Below are 15808 nucleotides of genomic sequence, written 5' to 3' on the forward strand. Positions count from 1 at the left end.
ATATAAAATCAGAACTCAAAAAATTGCTAAATGTTGTTCTCTTATTTAATAAGACTAACTCAGCCAAATACTGCTGTACCTTCTGCTTTTATCCATATTTAATTTATACTAACAGCAATAGCACACACCAAGATCTTCATAATATTCTCTGTGGGTAAACATTCACAAAACAAACCTTCAAGGTTTCTGTAGCTACTGTTTCCAGAACTTCATTTTCTACTTTTGAATTTTGAAAGTTAAAATAGGTACTTCACAATATTATTTTTTTTTTCCTTCCAGGAGTTTATGAATTTGTACCTTTGGAACAAGGTGATGGATTTCGGTTACAGATTAATGCTCAGAACTGCGTGCACTGTAAAACATGTGACATTAAAGATCCAAGTCAGAATATTAACTGGGTGGTACCCGAAGGTGGTGGAGGACCTGCTTACAATGGAATGTAAACTGCAACTGACTTCTTTTGCAGGCACATTTGTTTCTTTAAAACATACGGCAAGCTAACTTCAAATGTTTGTAAGTCAACAGGTGTCAAAATATCTTACTGCATATTACTGATCAGAATGTTCATAAAATTATCAGTGACCAATGAAATAAAAATTTTATACTTACATCTAAAATTGTCCCATAAAAATTATGAATAGTTCTCCCTACATAAAACTTTACAAATGAGGTAGCATCTGCTTACCTCTGTAATTCTTCACAGATTCAGTACCAATAGCAAATACACTACTGGCCTTTAATGTAGATCTACTTGTCAAATTCAAGACTTCGAATATAAGTGTATATTCTAGACCAGAGGTTAACATCCAGCCCACCACTTCTCTCATGAATAGTTTTACTAGAATAGTGATGCCCAATGGTTTACATACTGTCTGTGGCTACAGCTGCAGAAGTGAGTAGTTGTGACAGATGATAACGGTCCACAAAGCCTAAAATATTTACTGTCTGGCCATTTGGAGAAAGTTTGCCGACCCCTGAATATCTATTGTACATTAAGTATAAAACACCAGCAAAAACCAACCACAGAGAAATACATCAAAGAACTGAGGGAAACAGTATACACACTTAAGCTTTAATCTGTTTATTCAACAAGATGTGTCTTTAGGAATTTAGAAACAGGTTGGACACCACATTCTTTGTGATTAATGCACACAGTCATTAAAAAAAAAAAACTTCACTGTATTTTGTAACACTGTTTTATTAAGAGTGAACTCTTTTTGGTATTCCTAAACTGTAAACAATGGGAAACTGAAGTATCAAAGGAAACACATCAGGGATCATATATAACAGACAAAAACCTTTAAATGTTCTTACTGCCTTTATACAACAATCAATGCATATTTGAGTAAAACTGAATTTCTTATTAGGCAAACATTTTTGCATATGCTGCCTTCTCTTTATCTTTCTGTGCCTTTATCTTTTGTTTGACTTTCAGCAATTCTGCCTGGATAGCTGTAAAATAAATACATAATAGGGGTTATTTCTCAAAACATCCAAAAAATTAGGATGCCCAACAACTCATGTTTTAAATATGATAGTTAATTCCCCCCGTTGATACAACTCTTCTCTGTAGAGTAACTGAGCTCAATTAACAGAATATTTTACTGACAAAGCAATCACACAAACTGACAAAAACCATGAAACATAATTTTAAAAGACTGTCAATTTGAGAGAAGTCTAACTGAATTTTATGTAAATTTGCCTTCTCTCTCCCCTTGAGAGGAGGCAATTAAGTGCCTCCGCTGTTTTACTTTACCAGTGAGAGACTTAAGATATTTTAATATCTAGTTCTTGTAGGACTATTTGTAGCAGGTGTATCTGAAAAACAAACTAATTTTTGTCCCAACTTTCCAAAGCTGTCCTAAAATATACACCCAATAACTAGAATACTTGCATTTTGGCTTCAATCAGCTTAAGGAATGGTCCGAGATGTTAAATTCATCATAAATGTTATATCTTTTAGTGCTGTGCTTTCAACCAGAATTACAATAATAGGAACCAGATCTCAAATGATATGACAGAAAAATATTTGGGTATGTGAAAATCAGTATTCTGAAAAGGAACTAGAATGTAAGCTCTGTTTGAGGGCAGGGACCTTGATCAGTGCCAGTAACAGTCATTATGTAGTATCTGTTGAACAAATAAATATCTAAGTGGCAAAGGTTCATAAATGGTTCAGAAAGATAAATTCTTAACAGAACAAAATGAACTTTCACCATAAAAACTGCCCACTTACCTTTATCTTCTGGTGCTATCTCCTGAGCTTTCTTAAGATCAGCCTTTAATTGAAAAACACATTTAAAGAAATATTAGATATATGATTTATGAAAGTGGTTGTCTAAAAATATTAAAGTGTAGAACAAAATTTTACCAATGCTTGATCGTATTCTTTTAATCCTTGCCATCCTTGAGCTTTACGGTACAATGCTTTGGTACTGGATGGGTCTATTTCAAGAGCCTACAAAAAATTATAAAATTAATATTTTTACCTAAATATGATTAAATATATGTACTAAATTTCAATTTATTGCTGGTCAGCTCCAAATCAACCCTTCACTGCTCTGTGATAATGGAGCTAGATGGACCCTGTAAATTTTTCACTCTGCCAGCTGGCACAGTACATTTTGTCAGTAGAGGGCGCTAAAGGGACACAGGTGAAAAAAGCTATTTCTCTTCCAGGTTCCAGCGCACTGCTGGCAGGCTCCTGCATTGAGCTTGGTCAATATAGCGCACAGCAGCTCTCTGCAGGCAACTCACCCAAGCACTACAGCAGAGTCCCATAAGTATGGTAGCCAGTGAACTTCTCTGCCACCCAGTAAGCCACAGCCATCCCCTCCCCAATAAGGTCTGGATCTCGGCCTAGGGGCTATCAAAAGGTGCCTCTTCCTTGGGGTGTCCCCATCCTAGCCTAGGGGGAGTGACTGCATCATATATATAGCAGATACATAAAAATCTGTTTTCCCATATTCTTTAGAATTCTCTTTATTAGGCATTCCCTCATTATTCCAGTCCCCTCTTTACATACTCTTTTACATTAAACTTTCTCTTTTAAAATTACTATATAGTTTCTATCTCCTGATTGGGCCCTAAATGATAAGAGAAAACTGTTATGAATAAAAAATTTTGTTACACTCTTTTACTTGAAACCTACCGGGTTTTTTTAAGAGTGTAAGTAAAGCTGAATAGGTCTCTCTTTTGAAATATAAACATTTTAGAAATCATTTTGTTTACTTCACATCTTCTAAAGGTCAATCCTAAGATTTTACTGAAAAAGGTGTATTATCTGCCTCACAAAGGTCAAAAAGAAATCCAGAGTTGGGGCACGTGGCTCGTTTAATCAGGAGATCATGTGACTCTGGATCTCAGGGTCATGAGTTCGAGCCCCACACCGGTGTGGAGCCTACTTAAAAAAAGAAAGAAATCTAGAGTGAAGACCCATTTTTTCCTGGAGTAAGTTTTTTCCCTCTGTTGTATGCTCCCTTCTAAATATATTCTTATCCCTTATTCTACCTATCCTACCAAAGTAGGATCTCATTTTCTCCTTTTTTTCTTTTTTTTAAGTAATCTTCACACCCAACAAGGGGCTGGAACTTACAACCTCAAGATCAAGAGTCACACGCTCTACCAACTGAGCCAGCTAGGTGCACCAGATCTCATTTTATTTCTACTTGCTCTGGGCATAGCTTAATGTGCAACATACATAAAAATTACTGCAGATGACCTTTCTAAATACATAGTTAAGTTTGGAAAATTTTTCAACTGCAATAGGGAGAGTGTCATAATTGCTCTCTTTAAGGAAGTAATGCTGCCACCTATTTAGTTTTTTTTTTTTTTTAAAGATTTTATTTTATTATTTGACAGAGATAGAGACAGCCAGCGAGAGAGGGAACACAAGCAGGGGGAGTGGGAGAGGAAGAACAGGCTCATAGCGGAGGAGCCTGATGTGGGGCTCGATCCCATAACGCCGGGATCACACCCTGAGCCGAAGGCAGACGCTTAACCGCTGTGCCACCCAGGCGCCCCGCCACCTATTTAGTTTTATCAGTTAGTATTCCTGGATGTCCTCATAAAGACAGGTGACCTTTGTGTGTTCCAGTAGTACCCATTCTCCCTGTACAAGTCCTGATGACCCTAAATTAAAACAGACTCTGTCCTCAGCCAAATAAAAAGTTCCTTAAGAGTAGGAGTCTTTTAATTAAAGCCCCTAATCTCTACTAGGTGCTTAACATGTGCCCAATACTGTGCTAAATGATTTACAAATGTTATGTAATCTTTGTAACAATCCTATGAGGCAAGGATTATTTTCATTTAATAAAAGATGTTAAGACTCTAAAATTAGGACTTAACCAAGATCACAAAGTTAGTGACAGAAGTCTAACAAAAACACTAAGTCTGACTGGCTCTGCAACCCATATTCCAATGCCTTGCACACAATAGATGCGCAATATATTCAATGAATAAATGAGCTGATACATGTGCTCTGAGGAAAAAAAGGAAAGTATCTTCATAGATATTAAGAAACATAATGTTATCAGCAAAATAAATGGATTAACAGGAAGAACTGAAGGTCCAAAATAGTTAGAGATAAAGTGACTTTTAAATTATATTTCATCAAGTTTCATTTGGTCCTCTGTAATAAAATCTATTACTATACTTAAAATTCCTTTTGTTCAAGTTGATAAATCATAATCTCACTCCTTCAAAAAGTCTGACGTCAAAGAGACTTACCTCCAAACAACTGTCGACTGCTCCCTGCCAATCTGACATCTTCAGTTTACAAGCACCAATATTCAGCACACAGCTTAAAGCTATAGGTTGCAGCTTCGATCTATCTGCTTGCTCAATAACAGCCTTTGAACCTTCCACATATCTAGAGAATACATTAATAAAGGTAGCATATAATGAATGCCACATACAACTTACTCTGTTCCTTCAGTGATGTCGGAAAGTGTTATGTCATTTCTGATATAAAAAGCTCATCAAATGCTAATACTAATATTCTTTTTTTTTTTTTAAGATTTTATTTATTTGACAGAAAGAGCACTGGCGGGGGGGAACAGCAGGCAAAGAGGGAGAAACAGGCTTCCTTCCAACCCAGGAGCCTGACTTGGGGGCTTGATCCCAGGACTTCTGGATCATAACCTGAGCCAAAGGCAAATGCTTAACTGACTGAGCCACGGAGGCATCCCTAATATTAATATTCTTAATGATCACAATCATTCTCCTTTAGAAGATTGATTTTCATTTGTTTCAACTTTATTCCCGAAGCGTTCAAAGAAACCAATTTAACAGCATTCCCCAAATCTAAAGATAATTATGCACTACTAACACTTCCCAATTTGTAAAGCTCAGGTCTCCATTATGTACTTTCCAACGTAAGTATGTTTGGGCCAAGGTTGCCACTGTGGGAGAGGGAATGGAATTAGAACCTTGTAGTGTTGATTTTGAACTGTATTTGAATACGGTCCCTGGCTCTGTCCATGGAAAAGGGACCAGAAACAATGGGCATACCTGGCCCTCAGAATCTGGTTCCTAAAATCTATCCCCCAATAAAAAGAACCAGGGCTCCTTGGAGAAACTGCTAATACCAGATCTGGAAACAAGGTTCAGTAAAAGATGAACCTGAAACACCTTGTGCCAGAAAGCAAGCAAGTGCTCAGACTAATAGGAACATGTCCACAGGATACAGGAAAGGAGGCTTCCGCTGGACAAATCTGGAACCCTTTGAACATCAAGAAGAATGATAATATAATTACGGGTTGAACTGAAAAAAAAATCCACAAGTATATAATGATACTAAAAAGGGGTGGGAAGAGGGAGGAGGCTCTTTTAAACATTAGAATGCAAGATAACTGTAGAATGAATCATAAAATTAGAACATCAGTTTTGCGACCAGCATAGTAATTGATTCAGGGAAGGATCTTCAATGATGCTAAAACCCACTGGATGAAAGAAAGATTACGAACTGGATATTCACACAATCTCACAGGATCATCTCACAAAGTACTTATTTACAAAAGAGAAAAGGTAGCTTTATGACACAAGCATCTGGCTGATACCACTTTAACCAAGTGCCAGAACTCAAAATAAGCCAAACTGACATGGGCCTTCAGGATGTGGTATCATAGGAAATATTCACCACCACTGATTTAAGTCCTCTTGCCAAAATATTTAACCTCAAACTAATCTTGAGGAAGTAATCAAATAAATACAGATGGTATTCAGTAAGACAACTGACTTAAGAGTCCGCAAGATACAAATGACTAAAAAAACCTAATGTAGGGTAGGGACTACTAAAGATAAGAAACTAGAGACATAAAACCAAATGATACAATGGACTCTGGACTAAAAAAAGAAAATTGAAATAACTGTGGAAATTTGAATATGGATTACATATTAGATGATATTACTGAATCAATGTTATTTTCAGGGTGTCTCAATTGTATCAAGGTTATGTAGAAGCATGTTTTAGTTTCTTAGGAATTACCTGCTCAACTATTTAGGGATAAAGTGTCATGGTATCTATAACCTCCTTTCAAAATGATTCTACAAAAACAACTACAGCAAGAGTTAAAAATTAGCAAAAAGAGGTAAAGGTACAGGTATATTCATATACTATTCTTTCAACTTTCCTGTATTTTGAAATTTTTCAAAATAAGCTGGAGGAAACAAAAGAAATGCAACTATTTCAACATACCTGGCTATTATTCTACAAAGTAATTTTGCCAAAAAGGTAACAAACGATTCTAAATTTCAGTTTATAATTCCATTTACAAGCTCTCAGAATTAATTTATTAAAAATATTTTATTACCTTAAAACTTTTGTATATTTTTTAATGGCCATCTCCCAGTTCTGGGATTTGAAAAAAGTATTTCCAATATTTTTTACATCTTCTGTTATTAGTAAAATTTTATTTACCTGTATAAAAAAAATACAAATATGTTGCATTTTAGTAATTAATGTTAATATGAATATTTCAAAATTTTAGTACTATTTTTAATAATTAAAATTTGACTAATCTGAAAGTACTCACATCTTTTAAATCTATATCTGCGTCCTCAGGGAAATCTGGATGACTGTCACCAGAGCCAGCTTTTGGGAATATGCCCCAATCATCCCCTTCCTTCAATTCTCCGCATTCTGCAATAACGCACAACTGTAAAAATAACCCTAAATTGTAGAGGTCTTCTACCATATTAATGAGATTAAAAACAAATCTGGGTTTAAAAGTTATACAGCTATAAGTCATGTGCAACACTGTCGAAGTCACTTCTCAAATGCCGGACTGACAAAGTCTCATCTACCTGCTCTAATTACAATAATGCCCTTTATATACATTCCAAGTAATACCACATCACTATTTTAGGGAAGTGTTTTACTGCTATTCAGCAGCTCAGTATACAAAGAATATGTTGACAATATTATCATTCTCTATGTAATTTCCTTTAGGTGAGGCATGTCCTTTCAATTCCACTACTGTTTCTTTCATACAACGGTGACAGCCTACCTCCTGCAGGTATTTCAGTTTCCAATTCCCACTCATAGCCCTGTCCATTAGGTTAGGTAGTATTGTGGCCACTGTGATTTCACGGACATTGAGAACACAAGGCTCTTTAGAGTTACATAATCTAGTCTAATCCCTAAAGTAATTTATATAAGAGGAGGAAACATGCCCAGAATATTTAAATAACAAGATCAAGGCCAAACCACCAATAAACAGCAGAGTCTCAACAGGACTCTTGGTTTCTTGTCCTCTTCCTACTATGTACTAGCGTACACACTGATTCAAAGTTTTGCAGGTACAGAAGAGTTAAGAAACCCACAAAAAAAAAAAATCACCAAAATTGAAGTGGAAATAATAAAAATCTCCTTTTAAACTACCCTAATCTTACCTTTCCCACTGTAGAAAAGTTTCAAGAAAAGTGGCAGGTCCAGGCTTCTAAGCCAAAAGTCATCCTAACATTTTCCCAGCTAATAATCATCTGATCTTTTTACTTAACATCTCTTAAAGACAGTAATTAAGATATTTCACTGTAACTTTTTACTTACTTTGACAGGTTTGTCACCTTTCACTTCTACATTTTCCAGTATCCTTGCCACACCCATTCCTTTAATTACTTGGCCAAATACCACATGTTTCCCATCCAAGTGAGGAGTCGGGACTGTTGTGATAAAGAACTGAGAACCATTTGTATTGCAGCCCGCATTTGCCATGCTCAATAAACCTTCCTGATCATGCTGCAGAAATACAAATCAGTAAAAGAAAACCAAGGTTAGAGGTCCTAGTCTGAACTGTTCTTTTACTGACCATTCACATAAAACTAGGGCAGGCTGGAATATCATTTAGAGCAAACAATGTAGTGTTACTTTGTATAAATTGCAACCTTTAATTCACAAACATGGGGTACTTAATCAGTTTTTAGACTTTAAAAAAAGCTTATGAAGCCAAATAAAATAACAGTAACAATTTAGATTTCTAAATTGGCCATTTTGAGAACACGCTTATATCTCAACTTTAAGATGAAGATGCTGCATTAAGGAAATTTAATGATTATACTTCCTCCTTTTTTATAATGAATGTTCTCTTTTCTGAGACGAACTCAATAGTCTTCCCATTTTTATGGGCCTATGCTATGATTCTTCCTTTACACATCAATAAACTGGGAACAGTGATTGGATATTCAATTTAGACAGGACATTCCTTAGGTACTTTCCTAATCTCAAAGGAATCCAAACATGGCTTTCATCCCAGGTGAATCTTCAGAGAACCATTCTTCAGAGAATGACCTAAAGAAACTGCTGCATACATCTTGAAATCAAATTTCTACTTGGCATCAACCTGTTCAAAGGTGCTGTGAAACCAGTTCTTCATCTTCCCACTTTATCCTTAGGCTTTCTAAATTATTCTTTGTTGGGCCATTCACGGTATGCTTATGTTAGTCTTCCCACTGAAAATGCCTTTTACCCCTGCAACCCAAAAAATTCAGCTTTCAGGGCTACCAAGTTTGCAGAAGGCAAAAACTATGTGTCCTTTCAATAGAACCCCCTTTCTTTTGATAAAAACAATCACATAATCTTAGTTTTCAACCTTCAGAGGTAGCTTTCCTTTTTCTTTTCCAAGTTTGGCACTTTTCCCACAATATCAAATAGAATATTAACTTTTTCAGCCTCGTATTGCCTTTGTCTTTACTTACTTATATCCCTCATTCAAACTGTAATCTATGTTTTATTTTAGTTCCTGCCTAACCAAGACTTGGCCGTCCTGCAAGGTCCAGCTTAAGTAGCCATTTCTTTTCAATGCCTTCCCTAATAATTTGGAATATAGAAATCATACCTTTCTCCTATAATACATACATAAAGTCTCAATCAATTTAGCATTTATTTGCACATTATTATATTATTCTCCAGTTGTCCCATGTGTTTTAATCTTGTCTTCTGTAAGATCATAAATTCCTTGTTATCAAGGCTGTTCATTTTTATAAACTCCTCGGTGCCAGTGGCAGTACTAAATACGTAATAGTTGCAGGCAATAAATACTGCTTAAAAGACTGATGACATTTTCTTTTCAAATTGTCCTAATTACCTTGCTCATATTCCTCATTTCCAAAGATTATTACTTTACTTTTGTACTTACATGTCCATTCTTACAACTTGAATGATGCAATATACCCGATTACATCTTGGGACAATGAAGATAAGAAGGCACGGGCACCACTAATGTCCGTTAGGAGCTTGGACATTAACCATATCCGCTACTTTGCAAATCCCCTGACATCCTGGATATTAGCGATGGTTTTGTTGCTCTTCAAATTCAAGCATAGAAATGCACAAGTTACCATCCTTCTGATAATGAGAACATTTTTCCTGGAAACAATTTTGCTATATAGTGGCCACTCTTAAAACTCATTGTCTTTACTGAAGTACGTAAACCTGGACCACACGGACATAACCATCCTATTTTCGCCAAATAAAATTGGTGGATGAAATTTTTGTATGTTACAGAGCATCTTTACAAATATGGTATCTTTTACAAGAAAAGGAGAATCTACACACACTTGAGACATTTATTGGTGTTTCAATCCAACCAATATCCCGGACATATAACAACCTTTATTATTAGCAATATTAACATTCACTTTTGTCTACTTTACCTTATAATAGAAATTTTCATCTTCAAATTTTTCACCGTAAATACTTTCTCCACCTGTCCCATTTTGATTTGAAAAGTCTCCACCCTGAATCATAAATTTCTTAATAACTACAAAAAAGGAAAATAGCTATTAGAAACTAAAATATGGATGACTACAGCAATGTTAACTAATAAACATGTAGTAAAAAAGAAATTTCCTAAAACATGACTCTAGTCATATCACTCTCCTATCTTTCTCCACCCATCCCCGTAACTCCAAACTCTTAAAAGGCTTTTCTTAGCCCGGGTCCAAACTACTTTTATTGACTGATCACTCACTAATACTCCAAAAATTAGTTCAAATGGTACTTCCCCTGTATAACTGTCACTGAGACCTCAAAATTGGATCTCATAATTTTTCTCCCACAGTATCTTGACTCTACTTCCACTTTATAACGTTTATAACGCATGTCACAATGATCTGTCTCTTCCAAGAAACGTTAATTCCTTAAGCACAGCAACTGTTTTTCATTGTGCATATGGCTAGACATGTGTTACTAGACATGTGTTACTCATTGATGTCTACTAGGTAAGACCAATTATTCCCAGCAGATTTGTTATACCACAATGGGAGTACTTCAGCAAGCATTATGACTTGGTGTGAAAGGTTCCCCAGACCATCCTCATGTTCAGAAATTTCCTAGGATTCACACGACTCAGCATTTGGTTGAATTACAGCAATAAAGTAAGGATACATAGAAATTCGATAAAGGAAAATACTGAGTCTGAAAAGAAATCCATGTGCTCCCTTATACTCTCTCCCTCCCATGAAAGGTCAGAGAGCACCAAGGGAAAAAAAAAAAGTGCTGCAACGTATGTACAATGTTGTTGCCAGGTAAGCCCATGGTTTTTTATCAGGGTGGATCACGCAGTTACTCTCTACCTAGCACGTACTGAAATTCCAGACTCTGAAAAGGAAAGTAGGTGTTCAGCATAAATCAAAGTGTTTGTACAAATAATCCAGGCACAGTAAACTATCTTTATGATTCAGGGAATGGTTGAAGTGCCAAGTTCCTAAACTTCAGCTAATGGCCATGCTGCAAGCAAACCTTTTCAAGGGGAGCGGTCTCAGGCCTGCTATGTCAACTCTTTTCTAACTACTATGCTCTATTAGTATATTTTAGGATTTTATTAAACATGAATGTAAATCAACAGTTTAAACATTTTTAAATCAATGTTAGTTTTTTCTTAATCAAGTTTCTTTTAATAAACTAACTACTCATGATTATCCTTTAACTTATTTATTCATTAAACAAATATTTATTGAATACCCACTCAGTAACTATACTACACATGCCAAGGAAAAGATGGTGAAAAGATATAGTTCCTGAATTCATGGAACCTACAGTCTATCAGGGGAAGCATCAAATAATCACTAAACAAAGGTATGATTACAAAATGTGATAAGCATTGTGAAATGTCATTTTTAATTAATATCACAACAAGACACTGAATCCTTAAATCAGCTACAGCCTTCTCAAGCAGTCCTGCCCAAGTTGTAGGTATAACTTTTTTGCCACCAGGCAAACTAAAGTCTGCTTCTTTATCACGGCACACCCTTTTTTCTCAAGCTAATCCCAATGGAGTGAAGAGCTAGGGCACTGGTGAAGCTAGGTAGTCCATTTCTCTATAAGTAAACCTTAGTACCCTCTCATAACACCACTATTAACAGCCCCACCTTTATGAAATTGAGCTACTGCCTCAGATGTCAGAGCATTCTCCTGAAACTAATAGTAATTTTTAACTTCCACTCTTTACTTCTTTTTACTTAGTATTTTCTTCTCTAATTGCTACAGAACAGAATTATTTATAAGTATCAAATTAAAAAATTTACACATACTTCGATGGAAAGGGCATCCTTTGAAATGGAGAAGTTTCCCAGTGGTGGGTCCAATGCCCTTTTCTCCTGTACACAACGCACGAAAATTTTCTGCAGTTTTGGGTACAATATCTGCGAACAATTCTAAAACAATTCGACCAACTAAAAGAAAAAATGAAAACATGTCAGTATGCAAAACAAGCAACCAAATAAGCAAATGATAAAAGGATGGTTGGTAAAAGTATAGTGACTGAGATACCAAGTTCTGTTTTTTTGGTCATTTTTCTAATATTCAAAATAGTCTACTGTTAGTTGTCATGTATCTAGATGAATTTGAAACAATTATTTTTCTATATCTTAACAAAGGATCATAAATACAGAGCCGGCAGATTGGCACCATATAAGGGACACCAAATGGTTTTAAATTCTGAGTAATTTCTTTTACTTGTACTCAGAAATTCCAACCACCAAGTAACCAATAGGAGAAAATTAAATATTCTTTGAGTGGTCTGGTTGGCTGAGTTTTAAGTATAGCTATAGCCTTTGTGCTCTATGGAACCTCCCTCGTGCAGCCGCTGAAGCAAAAGATGAAAAAGTTCCCATTTTAGACAACTCCTAAGGCAAGTAAAAATAAACCTCGCACTAATTTCAAAGCAAAATAAATGTGTATATAAATACACGTGTGTATCCACAATCAGCCACGGGGTCCCTGAATCCTGATGTGTCCGTTTGTACATGCATTCACACAACCTACCTAACCATTCTAACCTGTTCTAGAACAAAAGTATTTCAGTTACAAAACAATATGCTAATTCACAAGACCTTAGAGGACCTCCCGAAGTGCTGACGTAGCCTAGGCAACCACATTGCTACACCGAGCTCATTTTCCCCAATGCCAAGACAGAGAAAACATTCGCCAATCGGAGGGGACCTCTAAGTTACAAACTGGTAATAAGAAAAATCAACAAGCAGAAGTCGCTGTAATTTACAAACAATCTGGGAACTGCTGATGTATCTCGCGTGGCATAAGACGAGGCGTGACTGGAACCCAACAAACGCATATCAGTTTTCTGAATGTCCCACTGGAAACATAATCTTACTTTATGCCTGTCTGATAGTGCAAGGTGGCGAGGAGGTACAACAAAATGAGAGGAGGCAAACGTAAAGACCGCCACAATCCCCAAACCAAAAATTTCCAGAAACTTCCGCACGACCGATGGCATTGGTACAAGGGCGCTGGCTCGACCCAGCCTTGGAAGCCTGGATTTGTTCCAGCAGTCCAGTCTGGGCAGCCCTCCCCGCGGCACCACAGAGCAGCCCCTGGCCCGAACCTCACACCACCCTCGGAATCCTCCGAACCCCGGGAAGCCTAGCTTCCTTAGGCCATTCGGCAAGTATCAGACTCCGCTCACCTCGCTCCCCTCCGATGTCCACATCAAAGAAGACTCTGGGGTTACTGGGGTTGGAGGGCTTAATTTGCGGGGATGGGTGCGACATTTCGAACTGCAGACGCGCTTGGAAGTGAACTCAGAGAACCTCGTGGACGACCAGCAACTCAACTCGAAAGCTTCTCCACCGAGATCTGTCGGCGGCGCTGACGAGCCACTTCCGGCGTGAGGTCCGGAAGCCACGCCCCGACTTCCGGCACCGCCTCCCGGCGCCGTCTCCGCATGCTCAAACCCGTACCGCTTCTCCGTAGCTTGCTTTCTCTCCTCCCTCTCTTCTCGTGTACTGAAGTTGCAGGGCCAATCCTTTTTATTCTTTTTGCGTGTGTTTCATCGCTTTTCCTACCGTGATAGTATAGAAGAGCTTTGGAGACAGGCCTCTGCATTCCAGCCTCAGGTCTGCCACTAACGGGTGTGTGACTGCTTCTCTGACAACACAATTTGCTTGTCTGGAAAATAGGAATTAAAATGCCTTGTTTGGAGGGTCGTTTTGGGGATTAAAGACGCAAATTGCTTAGCACAGTGCGTAACACAACCAGGTGGTAGGTGATCCATAGTGATCGTGTTATTGCTGCCATTTTGTTACAAGTTGCTCTTAACAGTATAAGTGATAAAGAGAGGTTAGGCAAAGGCTCTGAAGCTGAACGTCTGGAAAAGAGCACAGTTTTGTTTCCTGATAAAACTGTGTTATAGTCCACTTTTCCCTTACAGGAATTTGTGTAAACATTTTACCTATTTATATGAACATAGACTCACCTCTTGATAAAACCTAATTTTGGAGAGAAGTGCTATGTTCTTTAGCACTTGGTAATATTCAGATTGTTTATTCATTTATTACATCTGTCTCCTCCCATTAGAATTACACTTCATGAGGACAAGAACTTGGTTTTGTTCATTGCTCTATTCAGAGCACTTTAACAGTGTCCAGCACATAGTAGGTGCTCAGTAAATGGGGTTTTTAAAATATTTATTTATTTTTAGAGAGTGCGGGGTTGGGGGAGGGGGAAAGGAAGAGGAAGAGAGAGTCTTAAGCAGACTTCTTGCTGAGCTGGGGTGGGGGTCTGGGGGCGGTTTGCTGGATTTCAGCACCCTAAGATCATGACCTGAACCAAAACCAAGAGTCCCCCATAACCAACCGCACCACACAGACGCCCCATAGGTGCTCAGTAAATGTTTTTGAATGAATGAATGAGTTATACAGAATGTTAATGGCCTCAGAATTTTTATAAGACTGTTAATAAGAAATTTCACTTCCATGTCTATTTATGTGTAATTTGAGAAGATTATGGGCACTTCATGCTGATCCTTTCAAATTCCAGCACATTAAAATTATTGTAAAATGTTAATTCCTTATGAGTTAATGTCCTTGAATTCCCTAGTGTTTATTCATTATGGTTCCCTGAGGATGTAGGTCAGCTCAGCACATAACCTCTGTGTTCTTTGGTGAATATGAATCAAAACAAATCACTCACTAATCCGGTCTCATTTCCATGCTGCAAACTGGTAATTTACACTTTGTCAAATATCAAATGATAAAATCACATGTAAAGTTTTATTCTGCTCTACCAGCTTAAAATTAGCCTCTAGTATATTATTCCAAGAATTGTCACTTTTACGCCATAACCTCCTAACCATTTTTATCATTAGGAATATCATTGTGATAACTAGGTAACATGGTTAAGCGCTTTTGTGCCATCACACTTCTGGGGTTCAGATTCATTCACTAATGGATATTAATTTGTGACTTTGGACAAGTTACTTGGCCTTTCTGTGCCTCAGTTTCCTCATCTGTAAATTAGGATAATGATATGTATCTCTTAAGTTTGTTTGTCTGTTTAATTTTTTTTTTTTTTTTAAGTAAACTCTATGCTCTGTGTGGGACTTAAACTCATGGCCCCAAGATGAAGCATTGCATGCTGCACTGACTGAGCCAGCCAGGTGCCTTATGAGGATTAGGTGAAGAATTATTTAGATGTTTTAATATCAGAAACATAGTAAGTACTCAACAAGTATAAGCAATTATTAATCATAGCTAATAATTTTAACTAGACATCCTACCTATTTTAAAATCCTACCTAACTATTTTTAAAATATTACTAGTATCAATGTATTTCAAAATGAAAGTTAAAACTGCAAAGATCCTTTGAGGATGCTTCTGCATTCTCAGAAAACATAACGTGATTCTTCCTGTTATATAGGTTTCTGGGTGTAAAAGACTAAATGTTACTCTCACTGTGTCTAGATTTTTCACAGTAACATAACAGCTTTTTACAAACTGTCATATTCCTAGAACAAACTTGAATAACAGAATCATACCTTTCAAACCCACTCCAGTACTGATCTCTAGTGAAAAG

The 15808-nt window shown here is 37.0% G+C and overlaps 2 protein-coding genes and 1 long non-coding RNA gene across 5 annotated transcripts in view; 2 read left to right on the top strand and 1 right to left on the bottom strand.

Moving 5' to 3' along the window:
- ETFDH (electron transfer flavoprotein dehydrogenase) overlaps nucleotides 1-2365 on the top strand; it is a 33027-nt gene extending 30662 nt beyond the window's left edge. The window contains exon 13 of the mRNA XM_026499561.4: nucleotides 280-2365. Coding sequence (XP_026355346.1) covers nucleotides 280-443 — 164 coding nt within the window. The 3' untranslated portion in view covers nucleotides 444-2365. The remainder of the gene's footprint in view (nucleotides 1-279) is intronic.
- On the bottom strand, nucleotides 1066-13640 carry PPID (peptidylprolyl isomerase D). 2 transcript variants are annotated; one of them, XM_026499562.4, is made up of 10 exons: nucleotides 13422-13640; nucleotides 12031-12171; nucleotides 10153-10259; nucleotides 8051-8239; nucleotides 7035-7157; nucleotides 6813-6919; nucleotides 4729-4870; nucleotides 2372-2458; nucleotides 2237-2279; nucleotides 1066-1452 (listed from the first exon to the last, which is right to left on the bottom strand). In XM_026499562.4, the coding sequence occupies exons 1-10, from the start codon at nucleotides 13504-13506 to the stop codon at nucleotides 1364-1366; spliced, it is 1113 nt and encodes a 370-aa protein (XP_026355347.1). In that variant the 5' UTR covers nucleotides 13507-13640; the 3' UTR covers nucleotides 1066-1363. The 2 variants fall into 2 exon arrangements, with proteins under 2 accessions (XP_026355347.1, XP_044240334.1); XM_044384399.3 differs by having other exon boundaries at nucleotides 1183-2279.
- Nucleotides 13641-13670: 30 nt separating this feature from the next.
- Nucleotides 13671-15808, top strand: part of LOC113255805 (uncharacterized) — a 31032-nt gene continuing 28894 nt past the window's right edge. Inside the window, exon 1 of one of the 2 annotated variants that reach the window (XR_008958658.1) lies at nucleotides 13671-13866. This is a non-coding gene — a long non-coding RNA (uncharacterized LOC113255805). The remainder of the gene's footprint in view (nucleotides 13867-15808) is intronic. The other variant, XR_003316447.4, reaches the window with a different exon arrangement.

This window comes from Ursus arctos, unplaced genomic scaffold, assembly GCF_023065955.2.
Source record: "Ursus arctos isolate Adak ecotype North America unplaced genomic scaffold, UrsArc2.0 scaffold_11, whole genome shotgun sequence".
Lineage (NCBI taxonomy): Eukaryota > Metazoa > Chordata > Mammalia > Carnivora > Ursidae > Ursus > Ursus arctos.

Excerpts from the sequence above, each read along its gene's own strand:
- PPID (XM_044384399.3), bottom strand. The coding sequence starts at position 13,506 with ATGTCGCACCCATCCCCGCAAATTAAGCCCTCCAACCCCAGTAACCCC. Across the intron at positions 10,260-12,030 it reads AGGATGCCCTTTCCATCGAA|TTATTAAGAAATTTATGATT; the intron begins GTATGTGTAAAT and ends CCTTTTTTGTAG. Across the intron at positions 8,240-10,152 it reads ATGAAAATTTCTATTATAAG|CATGATCAGGAAGGTTTATT; the intron begins GTAAAGTAGACA and ends GTATTTCTGCAG.